Source organism: Lates calcarifer, linkage group LG23 (assembly GCF_001640805.2).
Source record: "Lates calcarifer isolate ASB-BC8 linkage group LG23, TLL_Latcal_v3, whole genome shotgun sequence".
Lineage (NCBI taxonomy): Eukaryota > Metazoa > Chordata > Actinopteri > Centropomidae > Lates > Lates calcarifer.
The window spans coordinates 8,984,784-9,005,876 of NC_066855.1; the positions used below are offsets into that span (position 1 = coordinate 8,984,784).

The 21,093-nt window shown below is 40.3% G+C and overlaps 3 protein-coding genes across 3 annotated transcripts; all 3 read left to right on the forward strand.

The window, feature by feature from the left end:
- The first annotated feature begins 1,426 nt into the window (after nt 1-1,426).
- On the forward strand, nt 1,427-10,048 carry LOC108873452 (protein FAM117A-like). Its single transcript, XM_018661622.2, is given in 9 exon segments — nt 1,427-2,134; nt 3,315-3,460; nt 4,234-4,329; nt 4,719-4,835; nt 5,606-5,734; nt 5,862-6,042; nt 7,161-7,329; nt 8,088-8,256; nt 8,258-10,048. Coding segments are annotated over 9 exon segments (1,302 nt in total). The 5' UTR covers nt 1,427-1,974; the 3' UTR covers nt 8,393-10,048.
- A 1,423-nt stretch (nt 10,049-11,471) lies between these two features.
- LOC108873442 (cytochrome c oxidase subunit NDUFA4) lies at nt 11,472-13,817 on the forward strand. The gene is made up of 4 exons (XM_018661611.2): nt 11,472-11,682; nt 12,957-13,045; nt 13,220-13,280; nt 13,490-13,817. The coding sequence occupies exons 1-4, from the start codon at nt 11,632-11,634 to the stop codon at nt 13,544-13,546; spliced, it is 258 nt and encodes an 85-aa protein (XP_018517127.1). The 5' UTR covers nt 11,472-11,631; the 3' UTR covers nt 13,547-13,817.
- Nucleotides 13,818-14,807: 990 nt separating this feature from the next.
- cenpt (centromere protein T) lies at nt 14,808-20,737 on the forward strand. The gene is made up of 13 exons (XM_018661626.2): nt 14,808-15,158; nt 15,399-15,519; nt 15,597-15,741; nt 15,828-15,921; nt 16,122-16,258; nt 16,411-16,468; nt 16,568-16,707; nt 17,050-18,063; nt 18,381-18,692; nt 18,780-18,879; nt 19,086-19,253; nt 19,466-19,570; nt 20,175-20,737. Exons 1-13 carry the CDS (start codon nt 15,073-15,075, stop codon nt 20,302-20,304), a joined length of 2,610 nt encoding a protein of 869 aa, XP_018517142.1. The 5' UTR covers nt 14,808-15,072; the 3' UTR covers nt 20,305-20,737.
- The last annotated feature ends 356 nt before the right edge of the window (nt 20,738-21,093 follow it).

A 21,093-nucleotide genomic window follows, 5' to 3' on the forward strand; every position in this document is an offset into this window, starting at 1 on the left:
TTTGAATACTTCTTCTGTCCCACCATTGGCACTCCCTTTTACATAGAGTCAGGGCATTTATCTCCCACAATGCACACTGTCTCACATGTGCACACACACCACCCCAAACCACTTCATAGTCCGCCCAGATGGTGCACACACACCCAGCTGGGGTGACTTAGTAAGGCTCAGGATAGTAAGATTAAATAATTAGCCTGTAAATGAATGAATAGAGGAATGAAACATACCAGTGGTTTTGTATGTTGTAGCCCCTGTACTACAGATCACGTATACTTTACATTACATCTAACTATTCTGCAAATCATGCTACAGTGTTGTAGACATTTAATCAGATTTTGCCATTGTTAGGTGTTTGTTCATTTCAAGTTTCCATTCATTTCATACTCTCTGCAATCCCTCACAGTGAACATCAACATTCATCATCTACATTCATTGTTGTCAAATCACATGAGGTAATTCCTTACTGACTTTTCAAATCTGCTCTTACATTACATTGCATCACCATACAACGATTATGTAACAGTGACAAAAATGACTGTGGACTTTATTTTCTATACAAATCAGCCAAGTTTTACAAGTTACTTTCATGCTGTGCTAAAATGAAAAGAAACTAATGTTTACCAGGAGTGGTGGGAAAAATACTATACTTATATAATGATTTGCAATAGTGAAACATAGCCATTTTATCATGTCATGTTATACTTCATTCCACTACACTAATTTTATAGATTTGGTTCCATTGCAGATTTAGATTATTAATACAAAAAATACAAAATGTAATGAACTAATCAGTTACATTGTGTTCCAATTGATTAAAATTCCCGTCCACCATAAGATAGTTACACTTTAATGCATCAACAATAATTATCCAATTATATAATTTATAACATTGGGCCATTCTGCATGAATAATTTTAGTTTTGGTACATTTAGTGTATTCTAATTCTTATTCTCTTGTACTTTTATGCAGGACTTTTATTTCTAACATAGTATTTCTACACTGTGGTTGCTAGTTTTATCTAAGTGGAGTATGTCTAAGGTAAAAACACGCAGGTATGGCCCTTTAAATGGGAAACAGGGGTAAGATATGCCTTCGGAGTCCTCTTAAAATAGTAAATTACAGTAGCTTTAATCACTAATGAAGTTTTGAAAAGTAGTCTACGGATTTTCGGTGACACTTTTAGATGTAATAACTGGAAGTTTTCAGACTTTAAAGGCTTAAACGTGGTATTTCAGCAAGAATTTAACGGCGAAGGTCGGTTAATATGAGATATGAATTGGGGGCGGTGACAACAAATTTCATTGTCCGAGGTTTGACGGATTGATGGTGGATTGTCCAATAGGATTGGAGTCAGTGGCTCCGCCAGCCAATGAAAAGTGAGATTCAGATCTGGGCCCGCCCCCTACATAATTAAATCCACACCAGCGTGGTCGTGGTGGAAGTGTTTGGAGTTTGCGTTGAACAAGAACGCGGAGGGCCAGAGAAGTGGTGATCATACCGCAGCCTTGTAGGCCACCAAAACACGCTCCAGCCCGAAGAATTACAATGAAATATACCTAAAAGTTTGCTCAGAAGACGCTGGAGTTGACGCTAGAGTGACTTTTTGATACTGGAGCTGCTTCCTTGTTCGACAACCGAGTGAAATATCTCAACATCCTCACAAAGAAACTTTGCTTGCTAGGCTGCTAACTCACACACAAGCCAGAAAAAGTATGATCACCGTCGAAGACTTCACCACAACCTATTAGTAACGTCTCATCCGTCGAGCTAAGTGCTGCTGGTAGTTGTATTTCCTCGGAAATGACCTTTATATCAGTCAAGCCTGACTTTTGTAACGGTTTTGAGTAGTCAACATCACCAGAGGAGGAAGAGTTACAGCTGGTAACTTGGTCCAGCCACTACCAGTGTTGCTACAGAGCGCCCCCACATCTCTCCCAGACAGGACATCCACTGCTAACCCTTCAACAGTCAGCGATGAGCTCAGTGGTCCCAGGTTTGTTGCTGGAAAAGATGTCTGGCCGAAGTGGAGTTGGACAGACCCGGGCAGCTGCTTTGGGTCCACAGCCCCTCAAGGCTACCATCCCCTATCAGCTGGCCAGCAAACCTCGATCAAACCGGAGAGATGGAAAGTCAGGTATGAGCCTAACACCTGTCACACTATATGGATCATACTGTTATGTCCCTGGGTAAGTGTGTACAGGCTTGTATGTGATGCCACGATGGAAAGTGTAAAAAAAGACTACTGCACACCACCTAAACACCACCAATACATGTTTTCTCACCAGCTGTGTTTGCTAGTAAAATACTTTAAAGTTATTATTATTAACTACTAATTCAGACTTGAAATACATTATCTAGTAAAGCCCCATTGATCTGGAAACATCTGTAGTAGCATCTAATCATAAAATGTCAACATGGAAGTCAGTGCAGCATCTGTATCTGTAACACATCTGTCAAAATAAGTTTTTCAACTAACTTTTCAACCACTAATCAACTATTTAGTAATTGTTAAAACTATGTATTGTATTGTTTACTATGTAAATTAAGATGTATATATTGTTAAGTGGTTATATATTTGTCTGTGATACTGTTATTGAACGATAATATAAAATTTAAATAGAAATAAATAATATGATGATATCTAAAAATATAGTGATACGGGTAATACAATCAAGTTATTATTACTCTTTAGATTACGAGTATAGCTGCCACAAAGGTTTTTTTTTTATTATCAATTAATCTGGCAAATATCTTGTCACTTTATCAATTAATCGTTTAATCTATGAAACCTCTGAAAATAGTCTAGGGTGGTGGTTTCAGATTGCTAGCTCTAAACCCAAAGATATTCACTTTACAATCATGTCACACCAAAAAAAAAACAAACAAAAAAAAAAAACAGGAAATGCTCTTATTTGAGAGGCCGCAACTAGCAAATGTTTTTCTATTTTTCCTTTTTAAAAAAATTATGCAACCTGTAATCTAGTCTCAACATGGTTGCAGATGAATTTTCATTCATCAAATAATAAATCAACAAATCATTTTAGCTATAAATGTTGATTAATGGCGATTTAAAGTAGCTTAAAGCTTGATTACTATAACTATGTGACACAATTCTAGTCTGACATTGATGTATGAGTGGTTTACTTTAGTACTTTTCAGCAGCCATATTATGTGTGTGTTTTCTGGTATGTAGGTGTAAATAATAGTTTCTTTAGCATAAGAGACTCCAAGTTCAACTGTTCTTTTGCAAACTGATGAAAACTGATCATTTTAACCTGTTGCCATGTATAAAATGAAACTTTTCATACTGACAGCTGGAAAGGCCAAATCGCACCAGCTGAGTTCTGGCATGAGGCGGACAATGTCTCTCGATGCCATCATCGGACCATACCTGCAGGGGCACTGGCCGAAAGAACCGGAGGGCCAGAGCAGCCTCTCTCGCAAGGACAAATCCACTCAGGTCAGCTCCAGATGAGAAGTGTGATTAAGTGTGAACATAATAATACTGCCAGGTTTGACTTAAAGCTGTTTTGTCACAAAGAAATGAATGAAGTGTACATTACTAATGATTTTTCTGTAGTCAAAATTACTGAATATAAATTTTTATATTATTTTTATATTTTATTTTATTTTTTTAATCATTAATGAAGTGCACATAAGGTCGAGTAATGTTAGAAGATTAGTTTGCACTTTTTTTGCAGAGAAGGAAGCTGCTATAAGACAGAGGGAGGGAGGGAGTGTCCGATGCTTGCATAGCTATTACAGAGTGAGAACCACAGCCATGAGAACAGTCCCTGAAGTCAGCTGACGAGGCCGTTTTGGCTGCACCCATCCTCTCTGCTCTGTGTGCAGGCACTCGCCACTGCTCTTTGGTTGCCCACATCCTCCCCCCTCTCATCTTTGTTTTTCAGTTTCTCCTGCTGTTTCGCTCTTCTACAAGTGCGAAGAGAGAGTCTGTGGGTGTGGATGGTGTTATGTGGCTGCAGATCAGCCTTTTGAGCATGAAAAGCTGATCTGTGCTTAGTGTGAAACTGTTGGTGAAATATGTTTTTGAAGTCTTGTTATAATATGTGACTTCACTATCACAGTCTCTAATCTCAGATTTTAATGAGTGTTATGCAGCTTCGGGGCAAAGCTTTAATGCACATGCTTACTTATTAGTCACATGCTCTAATATTCTGAGAGTATTAGTTCTTATGGCAGCTAACCATACTGTGGTTTCTTCCTCCTCAGACCCCAGACTCGTGGTCAGATGACTCTCAGAGCAAGAAGGGAAGCAGCAGCCACAAACGATCAGCATCATGGGGCAGCGCTGAGCATCTGCGAGAGGTCAGTATCTGACTTTGTTGCTCAACATATGCATTTCTAGCACTCGGGTTTTCTTAAGGGGTCATTTTATATGTTAGAAGTCAAGCTGTTTTTTTTTTTTGTTTTTTTTTTTTAAAAGGCCTGACTCAATTACTTTGACAGCATTGAGCAACGGGAGATCAAATGACCTCATCTTTAGAGAAACTTCCCTTTTTTCAGGTTTCATTAGAACTTAAATCCTCGTCACATCTTCTATCTGAGCATCATGTAATCAGATCATTACTACTATAAAATGCCTACAGCACCCCTCTGAAGGGACCCTGGAAAGCCTGTGACTCATTTAAAGGACATCATCTGTGCATTTGTGTGTGCAAGCTTATTGCCTGATAATAACCCTCTGTTCATTGCAGATTGCTAAACTAAAACAACAGCTGCAGCAACGCAACAAACCTGCAGTCTCTGGGGGACATGACAAAGACCGGCAGCGAGGTTATCCTCAGCGGAGCTGTAGCCTAGGAACTACTCAGGTACCATAGCAGACATAAACACACAACACGCCATGCTTCTTAACGCATAAAAGCATGTGTGTATACATTTTTTTTTTCTACAGAAAATGTTGACAAAAACAACATCTTAAAGTTTTCTGCAGTGCAACTTGTCTGTCTCCAGACACGTATCAGTGATTCCTTTCATCAGAGTGAATAAGTAAACAGTGCAGTTCATTGAGGAAGTTAATGAAATAAAACACTGAAGCAACAGGAAGACCACTACATCACCCTGCTTCTGCTTTTCAGAGCAAAATACGCACTTCTTCTTTTTCAGTATAGCTGGTCCGTGCTGTCTTGTGGGGTGTTACCACCCTGACTGGGCTGGGGTGGTTTCAAACCAAAATGTGGTAACAAGACAAACCAAGAAGAAAGGTTACAAGCCTGATTTGCACCTGATAGTACTGATACGATTTTAGTAAGGAAATGCAGGCTTGCCAGTTTTGATTCTCATTGTGGAATTTGGTGAATTTCAGTGATATCTCCAGCACATGTTGCTTTAATACTTAACTGAAGAATGTGTTTTGGGCACTGCATAGGAAGGCTTCAGCTTTGATTTAGTGATAACAGTACTAAACTTTTATTTATGTAGCACTCCTCAAACAAATGGTGTAGCTCACAGTACTGCACCATAAGATGAAACAAGAAAAACAGACGAATTGTGGGAGGAAAAAAAACAGACGTGATCTCTTTAGTTGCTTCTCAGGAGCAATGTAATCTAAATTCCATTTAACCTGTTTGTTTGTCCTCAGACTCAGCCAATTCCCATCCCTCTTGCTCCCTTGTCAACACTGGTCCCTCGACTGCGCTGTAGCGTGGAGGGCCTCAACCAGGAGCTGGAAGGCATGTTCATCTGTCAGCCACTGCATCCTCAGCACAGGGTAACTGGCACTCACCCTCCACAAAGCAATACACATAGAAAAGTTCAAGAGAGGAAGATTTAAGTCTTAAGTAACACTTAAGATAATAGATAATGTTAATAATGTACTGTTGTTTCCTGCTCGTCAGCTCCTCGAGGTTCCAGACGGTCACCGGGCTCCGGTCCCTCCACAGAGCTGCAGCAGTGGCTCTCAGAGTGACCCCGCCATCACTCCCATGACCCCATCCTCCACCTCACCCTGCTCTTCTCCCAACTACATCTCCACCTCCCCACCTAACACTGGGGACACTCCCCTGGACCTGCACCAAGGTTAGTTTGTCAGCATAACCGTTCAGTTTCCATCTTGCAGCTTCTATGCAAATGGCGCCTTTTACATGCATCACATCAGATTAAAAGCTGTATGAAGTTTATCATCCAGTCACTTGGTATCCTGTCTTCAACACGATCATTTGCCTTTGATCATGTACCTGGAAATTTTTAACCAAAGCCAAATGTCAGTATATAACTTTAAAAAGTTCTCAGTATTAAAATGGAGAGATGTTTTATAACAAAAGGGAAGGTTGGCTGCTGTGTTCACACCTGCTGCAGCTGTTCAACTAATTGCCTAAAATCACTAACCACTCAGACACAACCTAAAATCAGAAAACCACTGTCTGCAAACATTTGCACAATCACACACACAAGTCTCTCAAGCTGCTCTCACACATGCACTGCAAACCTGACATTTTCTAGACATTACCAAACGTGTGAATGCGATATGAATGTGTGAACACAAATGTCCAAGGTAGTTGCAAAGGACTTTATCCTGCTAGCTAAAGTTTATGTACTGTCCGAGTGAGCCAATGTATGAACAGAGGAGGTAATTGTCCGGAGAATTCACACACACAAATGCACGCTCATTGACATACTATCACGAATAAATGGTAGGTTATTGTCAAAGGCTGTTTACAGGAGTGGTCCATCAGACTGTTGCAGTTTTAGACTTATGGCTTTAAAAAGCCTTGGTTATATAGCAGCAGATTTAAAATTCAGGCACAAGTTTATTTGTCTTCAGTTCTATGTCTGGTTCTCAAGTCTTAAACACATAGTTATGAGGAATCACACTGCTTCTACCCTTTTTTCCTCTATGGAATTCAGACTAATCCGACACAGTAGCTGGGATAAGACACTTTTTCTCTTGTGTATTTTCTTCAATGACAGAGTTCGAAATATCCATGTTTACTGTGTCTGTGGCAGTGTATCAGTTGCTGTAGCATTTAATTTTCCAGATCTGCCATCATTTCCATTCATTTGCTTTGTGCTTTTATTGGCTTTTTTGTACCGTGAAAGAAGATGAACAAGAAATTCATTTTGCATATTGAGATCATTTCTGGGTAACTAGTTGTCCTAATAAGTAATGTGTGCACATTTTTCCCTCTTGTTTTCAGGTTTAATAGACAGCGCAGAGATGTGCCTCCTGTCTCCGTTCTCCCAGAACGAGGCTGACCTCTCCCTGCCTCTGCTGATCTCCTCCTCCCCAGGACCCAACAAAAGCTGCTGCTTCCAGAGAGAGCCTCCAGAAGGCTGCGAAAAGGTCCGAGTCTGGGAGGAGACCAGGTATGTCTTATCATTTTGCATCTGCACCTCACCATCAGTAGTCAAGGGTACCTCTGCACTGAGAAATATTTGTCACTGGGCTCTTTGGAATGGAGCGAGCCAGCTTCATAAGGCAAATACTGTGTATGTGCTTTATCAGTTCCAACTGAAACAGTGTGTAGATGCCCTCTTGTGGTGACTATTTACTTTTTTTTTCGGCATGTCTTCATACAACCTGTTCACCCTTGATCTATACAAAATATAGATGTTGGTCTGTCAGAACAAGTCTTGGTAAAAAATTGTTTTCAAGTTTAGTCAACAAAGTTTTGATGAGTTTAACTTTACTTTATAATTGATTACTAACAGAATAAGAAATGAGAAAAAATGAAAATGGTGATCTGTACATATACACTTCCAACAATCCTGCTTCCACGCTTATGGTCACGTCTCAATACTTTTGCCTTTTTAAGTCCTTCTCCTTTTTAACACATCTTGTATACTGTCATGTGAAATTTGGGTGCAATACTTCTTGTTAGTGCAGCTGTAGTGGCATGACTATACTCATTGCTATGGTTTTAGTTCTTGTTTTTCCTTGTGGGATCATAGGTTTATAGTTGTTACAACAAGTCTAAGGAGTGACTACACTTAGTTTATTTGTGAGGGACTGATATAATTATTGTGATGTTGAACATTTGCACTTCTGCAATCTGACCTAATTTCCATCATTTCTACTTTATGCATTAGTTTGGCCTCACATCCCTTCTCCTCTCACTCTGTAGCATTCCACGGGAAGCAAAGCCGGCCCTCATTTCCTCCTGCCCGGACCCTAACAAGGTAAACTTCACCCCCCACGGGGGCTCGGCCTTCTGCCCCGTCAGCCTCCTGAAGCCCCTGCTCCCCTCCATGGACCTGTTGTTCCGCAGCCTCACCGTCTCTCCAGCAGGCAGTTGCTGCGAGCCAGGGAACGAGCTCCTGCCAGGCGACGTCCTCTGGCAACCATGCTGCTGCTCCAGACCCTCCTGCCTCCACCACGGCCGCTGCTGCTGTTGTGGGAGAAAGCTCTGGGGAGGGCCTCGCTTTTTGATCACAGCTGCAGATGTTTTCTGTGGAAATTTGATTGTGCATAATGCAAATCTTTCAGTGTTGAGGGACGGATTTGTTGCTGTTGCTTTATTTTAGGGAAGGCCCATCCCTTTTCTACACAGGTATAAAATAACCTCATGTTGGAAAAATAACATTGAAAAAAAAGAATTGATATCACACTCCTACACAATCCAAAGGATATGCTTTATAAGTTACTTGAATTGGAGGTCCTGGCATTGTGATGTACCTAAATTAAGAACCTTGTGGTTGTCATTTCAGTATCCAAAGATTTATTTTTGGCCAAACCAGGAGTGTGAAAGTCTGATGACAGGACTGCTCACTACTCCACCTTAGATGCGATTTGTAGGGTGACTGACCCCCTTCATATATTGCTGCACAGATTATTCAGTTTTCCCCAAAGAAGCCATGACATAGACTTACTCTTTGATACTGGTTTTTTAAGTCTTTGACTGTCCAATATGTTAGAGGAAGTATCTGGGTCAAGTAAGGAAAAAATCCTTCTTGGAGAAGTTTGGTTGTTCTTAAGCATTCTGAAGATATTTATCTGCAATTCACCTTTTTTTTGCCTAACTTGACCCTGCACCTGTTGCTGGTGTACAAAGCATGACAAATCAGTTGGGTACATTTTTATTTACTTGGTTTAGAAAGGAGAAAAAAAGATACAATGAAATCACATTTTGATTAATGTAGACTGAAGGGAATATTCCAGTTGTTGGACTTGGGTAGCATCAGTACCTAAAGGCTTCAGCTCATGCATTCCTGCTTTAAAAGTTGTATAGGTGTTTTTTTTTTGTTTTTTTGTTTTTTTGGTTGTCATCTTGTTTACTTGCAAAAAAGTAACTTGTGCACGTGTTAATGGATAAAAACCTGTTATTCTTTGATGTTCTAGATGTGTGCTTGATGGTATGTTTATAGTATTTGAGGTTTCACAGCCTAGTTGACTACCTAACCAGTTTTAGTGGTGTAGATTTGTCATCCCTAAATGTTTTCTCTGAAGATGTTTGTTTTCTTCTGCCAAGCTGACAAGTTGATGTTCAGATAGTTTTATTTCTGGTAGACATTGTTTGCACAAATTGAACTGCTACGTTTGAGTTGCAATTCTTATTTTTATATTCACATTTTGTACTTCATTGTAAATTAAAAAGTAGTAATGTGTATTTTCTACATCTCTTTTTCTATTACCTGCAACATAAGCTAAAAAAATAAATAAATAAATACCAGTTATTTTTAGTTTCATTCTGTCTGTATAACCGAGGCAGGTGTTTGTTACACGAGATATTGTATCAGGTGGATTTTCATGCACTTCCAGGAGAAGGGTTTTTTATGTGGAGGAACGTACGTTAGTCCTGGGTTTATTGTTTTCTGACAGGAGTTTTGTTTCTGTGCGCACATGGATGGAAAGTTAATTAGTCTGATTGTTTGACTAACTTCTACTAGTTCTAGTATCCTGGTGAAATGCTGATGCATTTGAACATTGTCTGTTTTCATAAAAGTCTCAATGTCAATGTTTGATGAGTCTGTGTGGATGCTGGGGACGTGCTGTTATCTCAGGTTCTGTGTTCTGTCCACATAAACACATGATCAATAACATGTTGTCTTTGTGATAATTAAATCAGTGTTAAGTCCTAACTCGAAATGTTCTGATGTCTGCAGTGATTGGTTTGATTTGGGTCAAAACAAGTTGAAAACATACCAGATGTGCAGGGTGTGCACTTTTTGCAACACCGCATCCCCACATTCTTACATAAACAGAGTGGGTGTGCAAGTTTGTGTTGACATTTAAGTCTATACGAGACCTTACTTTCATGTTGAGTTGTCTTTTTTTCTTTGTTCCAGCTCAGATTTGTGAAAACCTCCAGTCTTTGTGCTGTCCAGTTATTTCAAAGTGAAAACTTACAGAGAAATTCAAGAGTTGGAGCTGAGCAAACGTGTTGAACAATCTCTGTTTCCAGCACCCTGAATGTGAGGATATGCTTCCATACTATATATTGGTCTCCTTCAACTATTGGGCTGTTGGAGGGGCAAACCAAACAATTTTACAATCCAACTATTTTTCACTATTTTCTGGCACTTTGTAGAAATAGACTGATCAAGAAAATAATCAGCAGACATAATCTAAATTGCAAGTCAAGTCAAGTCAAATTTATGTATATAGCGCAATTCACAACAGAAGTTATCTCGAGACGCTGTACATATAGAGCAGGTCTAGACCGTACTCTTTATCTTATAATTGCAGCCCTAAAGAACTGTGTCTTCAAGCATTGCTACATTAACAGATTTTGTATCTCTCTTTTGTTATTTAGCACTTGTGTGAATTATGAGCAGGAAGGAAGTGTCGCACACTCCATGTGCGTTTTGAATTTACAACAATATGTTGCTGTTAAAAGTTGTCTTGTTCTTTTGTCGTGGGTCAGAGTGGTGCAGTCCTTGGATCTTTGTGTTATGTATATTCTACAGCTATTCAGTTATTATTTTTGTTTAGAGTGGAGCAGTCACAGCTTACATGAATCACACTGGCCCTGATGGAGATAACATGCCCTGCTTGTAAACAGTGTCTCAGTAGTTCTTATCTTTCTCTTGTAGTACAGATTACATCATGTAATGTCAAACAATTTCCCAGAGAGCCTTTTGTTTTATATTTATTATTATTTAATTATTTATTTAAATTTGAGGACAAGCTCTTTGCCATGCACCATCAAAGATATGCAGATTAACAGACAATGAAACAAATGATAAAATTTGCTGGAGAAAAAGCAAAGTCAGGTTCTGTAGCGTTCAATCATATCACGTGATCTTCCTCACAGACGTTTAGATGATCATATTTCCATTTTTTCTGGGTCTTTTAAGGAATTTGTAATCACAGAAGGTTTTTTAACAGTTTTTAAGCCGACATGAGAAGAAGCTAAGAAAGAAATCTGGGTTTTTACATGATAGTGAATTTCTGATGTGTATGTAAACAGGAAAAGAGTCAGTGAGAAGTTTTCCTCAAGAGCTACACCTGCTGCCCTGCACATGATATATACGGTCCAACAGGGTACAGATGTGCTGCTGTTGTCGTTGCATTGTGGGATTGGCTGACAGCAGAGGAGGTGGTGTACCGTTCACTGTACGTCCAGGCCTGTAGGAAACCGTCAGAAATCCTCCTCAGCAGCAGCAGCGCACGCTTTTACCGGCAGATATTTGATTTTACGGACTCGGACAGCGGGAGAATTTTCCGCCATGTCGTCTGTGTTGAAGCTCGTCGCCAAGCAAGTCAGGAGCCACCCAGCTGTAAGTCCTGAACGTTTTATTTTGTTTAGAATGTGCGAACGACCCGGTGACATTGAAGGGTGTCTTTCTCGAGCGCCGGGGAGGACGCGGCGTGTGTAGGCGCGCGCCCGTTTCCCCTCAGATCTCTCCTTAATTATCTGATGTGTCATCGCACCTACAATGAAATTTACACATATGAAAACATAGTCTTCTACAATTCAAACAAGGGAATGACTGAGAAAATGCTACATATATACCCTTTTACAGTATGCGGCATATTCACAAGTCAAATTCCTCGACAGTGGTAGCCACAGATTTCGGATAAAATGGATGCAAACGAACAATTTACAACAATACATCTCACATAAATCCACTAAATAGTCTGATTCCTTCTCCCTAGTCTTTATTTTATCCTCTTTATATTCCTGTTATTATCCTTCTAACCGTAACGGCGTATGTTTTTTCTCTGCCACCCTGTAAGCTTCATTACAGCTTCGTTTGTCAGCTTTAAAAATTAAAGTCACCTGCTAAGATGACAGAGATGATATAATCATTGACTTCTTTTAATAATGATCTAAGATCTGGGAGTAAACGCGCGCGCTTCCCCAATGAGAGGACTATGCCCACAGCCATGTATGTACATCGCTGCAGCACGTACTGTACAGAGAGGTATGGGCTCCATACTGGAATGACTCGAGGCCAGGTCAATGCATGTAGAGAGTCTACTGTTCATTAGAGGGCAACGAGGTGAAAGAGTTATTAATAGACCACCGGGTAGATATGTTTTTGTCCCGCACTACACAGTGTGAACCTGCCTTTAGGTGAAACATTGTAGTATCTTAACCCATGTGGAAAACACGATATAGATACGGAAATCATGTGTTTTATTGCATGGGGTTTTATGACATGCTGTTATTATTTGTCCCAAGTTGTTGGTCACGTTCTCAAATCTCATAAACTGTATATACTGTAGGATATACCTGTCATTTTGCTACTGGAATGAAATAAAAAAGTAGTTTCCAACCCCAGAGTCGGGTCTTGTAATCAATAACTGGATCATTTTTCCCATTAACTTTTTCAAATAAAACAGAGGGGTGGGGGTGGGGGCACTGTTTGGTTGAACTGGTCACCTGCTCCCAGCCACAAGGGGCCACAAATAGAAAGTCTTTTATTTCCTGAGCTCTCAAGCCAAAAGGGTTCAGATCCACTGGAGTAAACTGTGGTAAAATAATGTGAACAACACCAGGTGTTGAATTTGATGATGAATTTGAGCGATTTTGTTCTTTGCCCACCAGCTGATCCCCCTCTTCATCTTCATCGGTGGCGGGGTGACCATGAGCGTCACTTACCTGTGTCGGCTGGCTCTGAAAAACCCTGACGTCTCGTAAGTACCAGAGATACCTGAAGCAGAGACTTTTTGTCTTCAGCACATACTGTAAAACCCCTGTTTAACCATTGTGGTACAGTATGTATAAGTATTACACTTTGCATGAGGAACACCAGTAACCTCAAAAACACTTTGTCATTTTAGAGAATTATCTCCTTTTCTTGTCCTCAGATGGGATCGCAAGAACAACCCTGAGCCCTGGAACAAATTGGAGCACAATCAGCAATACAAAGTAACAGCTTTATTACCCTTGAATTCTTTACACCAATTTTTACACATGTTGTTTTGTCTTGTTTTCATAGTTCTTTGTATGGTAGCTTGGCTAGATTTAAAGCACAAGCCTACTTCTGTAAAGGACAAGCCATATCTCTTCTGTTATCTTGCCTCAAAGTCCATATTGCCTTCCTCATACTGATTGTGTGCATTTGTGTGTGTTTTCAGCTTTTCACCGTTAACATGGACTACTCCAAGCTGAAGAAGGACAGGCCTGATTTCTAAGTCGCTGCGTCGTTGCACCTCTGTCTCTGACGTTGTTGTCAGTGTGAAGAGCCTTTGCACTTTTTTGCCAAACAAACCCATGACGCTGAATGAAGGTTTAAACACACTGCTTACTACAGTCATTCAGTCTGTTCATTTCCAGTGTGAAGGGGGGGGAGGGATCACTCACTTTATCAGCGGCTGTATGACTAAAGCAGGCAACCACCTGTTTTACTAATTTATGAATTTATTTTTGACTGTGTTGTAAATCATTAAAACCATTTCAATCACACCTCTCACTTGTTGCATTTTTTGAGTCCACAGTAGCTTTGACAAAAGACATCAAAAATCACTGATAAAGCTGATATTAGCACTTATTGGTGGTATGGTATTTATAATTATATGATCAAGTGGTATGAAATGATTGTAGTGGGACCTGGCTCAATTAAACAGAAGATGAAAAGCATATGTAAAACACTGAGTCTATAAACACTCAGGTTAGGGGAGATATGGTCATTTTTTTCAAGATGCGTTAAGATTTTACAGTCTGCAATACACAGATGGTGGAGAGAAGCTGCACCACCTGACTCTGAAAACTATATCTTGATTTCATGAGATTATTGTTGTAAATGTCATTTTTCACTTTCTCTATAATGCCATAAAAAAACTTTTTGTTTTACAAATTTTAACACCCAGATAAGACTCTAAAACTCTACTATTCACAACTAGTCATCAACTGAGGCATTATTAAGGAGATAAATTAGCATTTTACATATGAACAAGCACATGAAAATACAAAATTGAGCAGTCAAGTACACAAAAAATATATCCTTAGAAAATAAGACAACGTAAGGTTTATTTTTTCTACTCATTAATATTTGTATTAGATATGAAATTTTAGTAGCTGCGGTTCCCACTGTGACCAGCAGAGTGCACTGTTACACCGACAATTATCCTGCAGGGACCATAGACAGTCTATGGCAGGGACGCTACATGTGTTACTATGAACAACGGGCAAATAATCATCACAAATACCATCATCTGTGCTTTGGTATTGTATTTTTGATTTTTTCTTTTATTGTTACTGCTGTGTTAGTATGTAACAGCGACATGGTGAAGTGATTTAAACACAAAGTTTTCACACAACTCCGCAGAGAAATGTTTAAAATACATTTTCCCAACACGCTAAACTCGGTGTCTTCTCTCGATTCTCCCGTTGGTGGCGGTAACGAGCCAAATGGGAAAAACATCTTCTCGCGATGTTTCACTTAAAAATAACGCGGGACAGTGTGAGGAATGAATCCGTTGAACTGGAAAGCATTAGACAACCAGCAGAGGCTAAACAACGTTTAAATAGATAAAAACCTGTAATAAATGACACAGGCCTAGGTTCAGCTCCGTTTGTTGGACTCGGTGTTCTTCGGCAAAATCGCTCCATTTATGAAAAGCTGCCGTTTAAAACGGTTAACGCTACTGTTTTTACCGTTCGTAAACGTTTGTCAGTTAGCATCAGCTAACCAGCTGACTAACAGCTAATCTTTCTCTAAATGGATCACACGGAGGATTTATCTGCTCGGGTCCTGCTGAAAAACATCCTCAGCACCGAACCACCCAGGACTCCAATCACCCGCAGGTATACTTCAACAGCACTTTTATCTTTACTAAGTTTTAGTAGTAAAGAACTCAAATGACTGGTGTTTCAAGTCTAGACCTCGCTTGTGTTGCATGTATAATATAATGGAAACTAATTAAAAAAAAACACCTGACACACTGACATGCCGAGATGCCACAAACATTCTTGATTTTTAGATTGTCACAGATGTGTCTCAATGACTTCTAGTTTTGAACTCATTTTGAGCTGTCTTGTTTTTAGTCCCTCCAAAGCACAGAGCACCAGCGGGACCCGGCGCAGCAGCAGACTGAGCAAAAAAGATGCTGGAGCCCAGACCCCACAGAACATCCTGAGGCGCAGCTTGAAACAGAAAATTCGTGAGGTGAGGAGGAAGAGTAGATGCTGATGATGGACATGTTGTTGAGTCTCATTAAGCTGATCTATCTACCCTCTCTCCAGAGTATAACCAGGAAATCCCTGCCTGCCACTACAAGGAGAACTGCCTCTGTTGTGCTCAAGAGGATGAACACTCCAGCCGCAACGTCAATGCTGCTTGGTGATGGAGACACACCGAGGCACATACTCAAGAACATCCTGCTGACAGGTGCGTGCACAGGCCTGACCTTCTACACACACTGTGCTGTGGCTGTTTGTTGTTTCCTTAACTGTGGCCTTTATCGTGTGATTCAGAGCCTGTGAAGTCACCGGTGGTTCATGAGAAAGCAGCATCAGAAGAGCCACAGCTGCCTTCAGCCAACTCCAGCATTGCCAGCAAACGCCCTAGGTGAGCTGTGTGTGTGTGAAACAGGATATTGCTGACATTCAGTTTGTTCATTCAACAGTCTTTTAATTAACAGCATTAATGTGAGGAATGTACTTTTTGCATCATTAGAGGGCTTTCTCCAACAACATCGGCTGTCTGCAGATGGCTAAATGTTGTTGTGTTTACTGTATGTAACAAGTTTATATTTTCCTGACTTTCAGTATTGAGCTCTCGGGGCTGGATCTGCCTGATTTAACTATCGGCATCGCAGCAAGCACCGCAAAGGGACTGAGCAGAAAGAGACCACGGCGGAGCCTTAATGTAACAGCTTTTGAAAAACGACTTAAAGATGGAAATGGTAAGGGTAAAGCTGCTACTGATGGGCTCCAATGATTGAAAGGGATTGTATACGATCCTGTAAATGTCTGTTATTGTAAATTCCTATTTTTACTATATTGGTGCTGCTGCTTCTAAAAGAACAAGAAGATTGTGAGATATTTATATTTACAGATGCTGAAGAAGAAAATGAGGAATCAATAGGCGACCATTCATCTCTGTCTTTGTCAAGGTAAATGGTATAAAAGATCTATAATCTTGCATTTGTTATTTCTGATCATACTCTACCTGATTTGCATACTCACACTTATGGCCTGTCCAATTTGTTTAGCACCTCCACTTCTTTGAGCCTAAAAACACCCTTTGTGGATGTTCGGACTGAGAAAAGGGGCCTGCAGAGAAGAGTTTCCAACCGCCGAAAAATCACAGAGGAAGAATTTGGTGCCGCTGTAAATAAACGGCAGATGGAAGGTGATCATTCTGCTTAAAACTGTCTTTTTAACGTAGCTAATTGTCCCCTTTTTGTTACATTCATTGACTAACAGTATCAGGTTACTTTGTGCTTCAAAGCGATCCTCTTTGGTGTATTCAAACCTGTTATACAGTATTTTTAAATGTAAAAATTAATAAACAAAATTTAAATTCCAGCCTATCTACATGAGCAAACAGAAGGAGCTTATTGCTTTTTTGAAGAGAGGAGCAAATAGTGTAGTATGCATAAAAAAGAAATGTGAGTGATCTGCAGCTGTTGTGTTTAGCATCAATGCTAGTGCTCTTATTTGCTTCATGGTTTTCTCCCTTCCTTTCTCGCAGGAGTGAGCAGTTTTGCGCCTGTGGAGCAGGGTCTCAGCGAGACCGCTTACTCTGAGGGCTTCACCCTGGGCCTGAGCCACCTCAGTGAACCTGATCTCACAACTGACATTGTCAACTGTAACACAGCCCTCTACACCAGGCATGATGCCACGACCTCCAGTTTTTCCATTGTCGCAACGCAGGACAAACCCACAGTGATGGCTTCTCAGCTTCAGAGACAGATTGGGGACATGGAGCAGATGGAAGCGGAGCAGAGCAAGTTGGGGAAAGAGAAGTCAACATATGTATTTCCAACTGAGGAGGAGGTTGAGGCAGAATCTCAGAATGAAGAATGTGTGTCTGAGTCACTGTCGGAGAATGATGTGGATAGTCAACCTGCAGCCATGCAGTCTGAGGACGAGGAAGGTGTAGTCGAATCTCAGCCTGTTGCAGCTGATTCTGAGGAGGAGGAGAACAAAGTGGAAGCTAAAATGGGAGAGGAAGGTGCAGTTCATCCTCAAACCAAAGGGGATGCTACAAGTGGATCTCAGTCTGAGGAGGAAGTTGTTGCACCTGACTCCCAAACTGAAGAAGGAGAAGGAGAAGGTGCATTTGACTCCCAAACTGAGGGAGAAGAGGAAGGTGGAGTTGATTCCCAGCCTGATGAGGATCCTGCAACCAGGTCTCAGTCCGAGGAAGAGGAGGTTGTGCCAGACTCTCAAACTGAAGAGCAGCAGGAAAGTGAGGTTGAATCTCAAACTGAGGAAGAAGAAGGTGCAGCTGATTCCCAGTCTGGGGAGGATGTGGAAGCCAGGTCTCAGTCGGAGGAAGAGCAAGAGGGGGATGCGGATGATTATCAAAGCGATTCTCAATCCGAGGAAGCTGGGGATGTGGCTGAGTCTCAGACTGAAGATATGCATGATGGGAAACAGGGGAAAGAAGATGGTGAGCTGGAACATGACTTGGAGCACATCAGTCGAAGGGCTCATCACTCTGAGGGTGGACTCATCATGCCTGTGACAGTAGGACCACCAGGTAAGATAAAAAAATATAATCTCTTACTGTGGAAAAAGACAGACTACATATACATAATATGCATTGTGCTTGTGCTGTGGTGAAGTGAAACAAAAAACCTGAACTAAGAACTGAGTTATGTTGAATAAAAGATTCATAACATCTAGAAACTGCTCTTTTGGTATCAATGTTCATCACGATACTTTGAATATCATGCCCTAGATGTCTGGTTGATAATAAATATGTTGGACTGAATTATCATTACACCTCTGTCTGGAATACATGTCAGGGTTTTTTACAGTGATATTTCTTATTTAAGTATTATTGTTTACATGTAGGATGGTCTGAGGGCAAGTCCAAAGCATACAGTGCGACTGATCTACACAGCAGCTTGGAAATAAGAAGTCACGAGCCTCATATTGAGATGCCTGACTTGGCTGAGTCTTCAACCCAAGGACAGAAAGATGCTTTCAATACGGACGCCGAGTCTGATAAAGAGAACTCCTTTCATCTTCTCGGGTTGACGCAGGACATTGGGGAGGGCGGCGACTTGAGTGATGCTTCACCTCCTGAAGAAGATGCTGCTGCTCAGGAGCCTGGTGAACAGGAAGAAGAGTGGGAGGATGAAGACGATGGGGAAGGGAATGAGGGTCAGTTTCTCTTTTTGTTTGTGTGTGTGTGTTTTATTTTAAGCAGATGAGAAGAGTAAAACATGTTTTGTTTTCTGAACTCCTCAGAGTACCCCTGCAAGACTCCAGCATTTGTCAGACAGAAAAGGAACTTTTTTCCGTCTGATCCTCAGGCCTCACCCTCTGTTCTTAAGAATATTCAAGCCAGGCAAGTTGTACTTCCTGCTTCTGTGGAACAACCACTCCCTTTATTAAATACAGCATTTTTTTGCATTAAATTTGCATTAAACAACACATTAAAATGGTTCCAGGCTGACATCATGTTCTCCTACTGGTGCAATAAGAATATGCTGAGTTTTATTTCTGATTTCTGATGTTACTGACAAGTTTCTCTGATCTCTGTTGTGCCACCAGTAGTACAAGTGAAGCTTTGCCTGTAGCTAAACCTAAGCAGGTGCAACAGAGGAAGAGAGCGCCAGCCAAGAAAGAAGCAGGCCTTTCTAAGAACTACCTTATGGGTGTGTTCAAGCACTTTGCCAAAGCAAAAGTCTCTGCTGATGTTTACCCCGTCCTAAAAGAAATGTAAGTATGACTAAAGAGGTTGTTAGTTTAAAGAGAGTTAGAACAAGTTAAGCAACAAGTGGAATGTGAGATGGTGTTTTGCACCACCTAACTGAGTCATTCTGATCACTGACATCATTTTGAAACCAGTTAACATATTTTATATCTTTATCCTCGTAATTTGGTGAATATGTCACTGTTGAGATAACTGATACATGTTATTATTTTAACAGAATGGATAAATTCTTTGATCGGCTGACAGACGACTTAGAGACATATGCAGGTCACGCAAGGAGAAAAACCATAGAAGTTGAAGATGCTGAATTACTGTTGAAAAGGTTGGTGAGTTGTGTGCTGGAGTGAGCATGCACACAGTTTTCAAGCAAACATACCCACTCAGCAGACACAGGGCAACACTGGCATTCATATTTACTCTTATTTTAGCTATCTTCTGAAAACAGCTGCCTCCTGCCTCTTGATACAATGCTGATGAGAACGGTGCGATTGAACAAAAACAAAAGTTCCAGGCTTTAAAACCAAAACACTGACTTGAAAGGTGCTATTAGGCTGCACAAACCTGAAGGGAACTGCAGAGGCTGCAATAATTGCATTTAAAACCACAAGTGCAACAGTCACTTAAGGATCCACATGTATATTTGTAGATCACATCAGTTAACAACAATGAAGAGCAAGAATTATAGCGATGGCTGTAATGCTGTCAGACATATAGTATGAGGAAATAAACACACTGAAGTTTGAGCTCCATATTTAGTCTGAAGATAAGGACATGGCTGTGACCAATCACCATAAAGAAGGAAACTACAACTTTGAAGTGTACATCTGATACATAACATTCATCTTTGCTTTGACAGTTGCTTGACACCATGCATTAGTTTTCTCCCATTTAACTCTGAGAACTGGTGTGTTTTTTGCAATCTGCAGGCAGGGTTATGTGAACGACAAGGTCCCGGTAGAAGTGCTCATTGAAAAATATCTCCGCATGGATCAGCGTAAGCTCCTCATCCCCATTGCAACCAGTGGAAATGTTGTTATCCCAAAAAAGCGGAGGTGAATATTTGTGTACAGCTTCTTTTTTTCTGGCTTCATCTCTTGGACTGCAACATATTTTTCTTATGCTGCATTTGGTTTGTCTCAGTTTGTAATGCTGTTAATCACAGTATAATGATGTTACTGTAAATTTGTAAATATCTGTTAACATTTTCTTTATCAAGAATTCAGTTTTATATGTGATGTCTATCTATCTTTCTTTCTGTCAGCTCTTATTATGTATTATTATAATATGTGAGCATCGATTATCTGTATGTAATGTAAACATAGGCTCGTTGACAACAGTGCTTTTTCATTTTTACTTAAGATTAGCACAAGAATGTTTCAATTCTTTTATCTTTTTGTGCATATACTTTATTTTCTGACAGTGTGATATGAAAGATAGTGCATAGTCTTCTCAGATTAACAAATGTTGAAATAAAGTTCCCTGCCTCATATTTCTAAGCTTGATTTGAAGCCACTGATGAATTGACAACCCTGTGAAGTGGCTTTGTTGAGCCATGTAGCATTCTTCAACTCAAACCTGTACTAAACAGGTGTAGGTAGGAAATGTGGAAGCATTTAAATTGTACAGACTGGCCATATACAGTTTTGAAAAAGGTGGTGTTGTTTTATGAGAACAATGGAAAAGAAGTACTGGTGGCTCATATTGTCTAATTTGTTTATGTCCTCTAGATGGAGCAAATTCATTATAACAAACTAGTTCTTATCAGAGTCAGTTGAATTGAATCAGCAGAGAACTTCCATCAAACACGATGATTGACAGTCAAAGTTTGTTCGCAAAATTTATCAG

Excerpts from the sequence above, each read along its gene's own strand:
- LOC108873442 (XM_018661611.2), top strand. The coding sequence starts at position 11,632 with ATGTCGTCTGTGTTGAAGCTCGTCGCCAAGCAAGTCAGGAGCCACCCA. Across the intron at positions 11,683-12,956 it reads AAGTCAGGAGCCACCCAGCT|CTGATCCCCCTCTTCATCTT; the intron begins GTAAGTCCTGAA and ends TTTGCCCACCAG. Across the intron at positions 13,046-13,219 it reads CTGAAAAACCCTGACGTCTC|ATGGGATCGCAAGAACAACC; the intron begins GTAAGTACCAGA and ends TCTTGTCCTCAG.
- cenpt (XM_018661626.2), top strand. The coding sequence starts at position 15,073 with ATGGATCACACGGAGGATTTATCTGCTCGGGTCCTGCTGAAAAACATC. Across the intron at positions 16,469-16,567 it reads TCATCTCTGTCTTTGTCAAG|CACCTCCACTTCTTTGAGCC; the intron begins GTAAATGGTATA and ends CAATTTGTTTAG. Across the intron at positions 16,708-17,049 it reads AAATAAACGGCAGATGGAAG|GAGTGAGCAGTTTTGCGCCT; the intron begins GTGATCATTCTG and ends CCTTTCTCGCAG.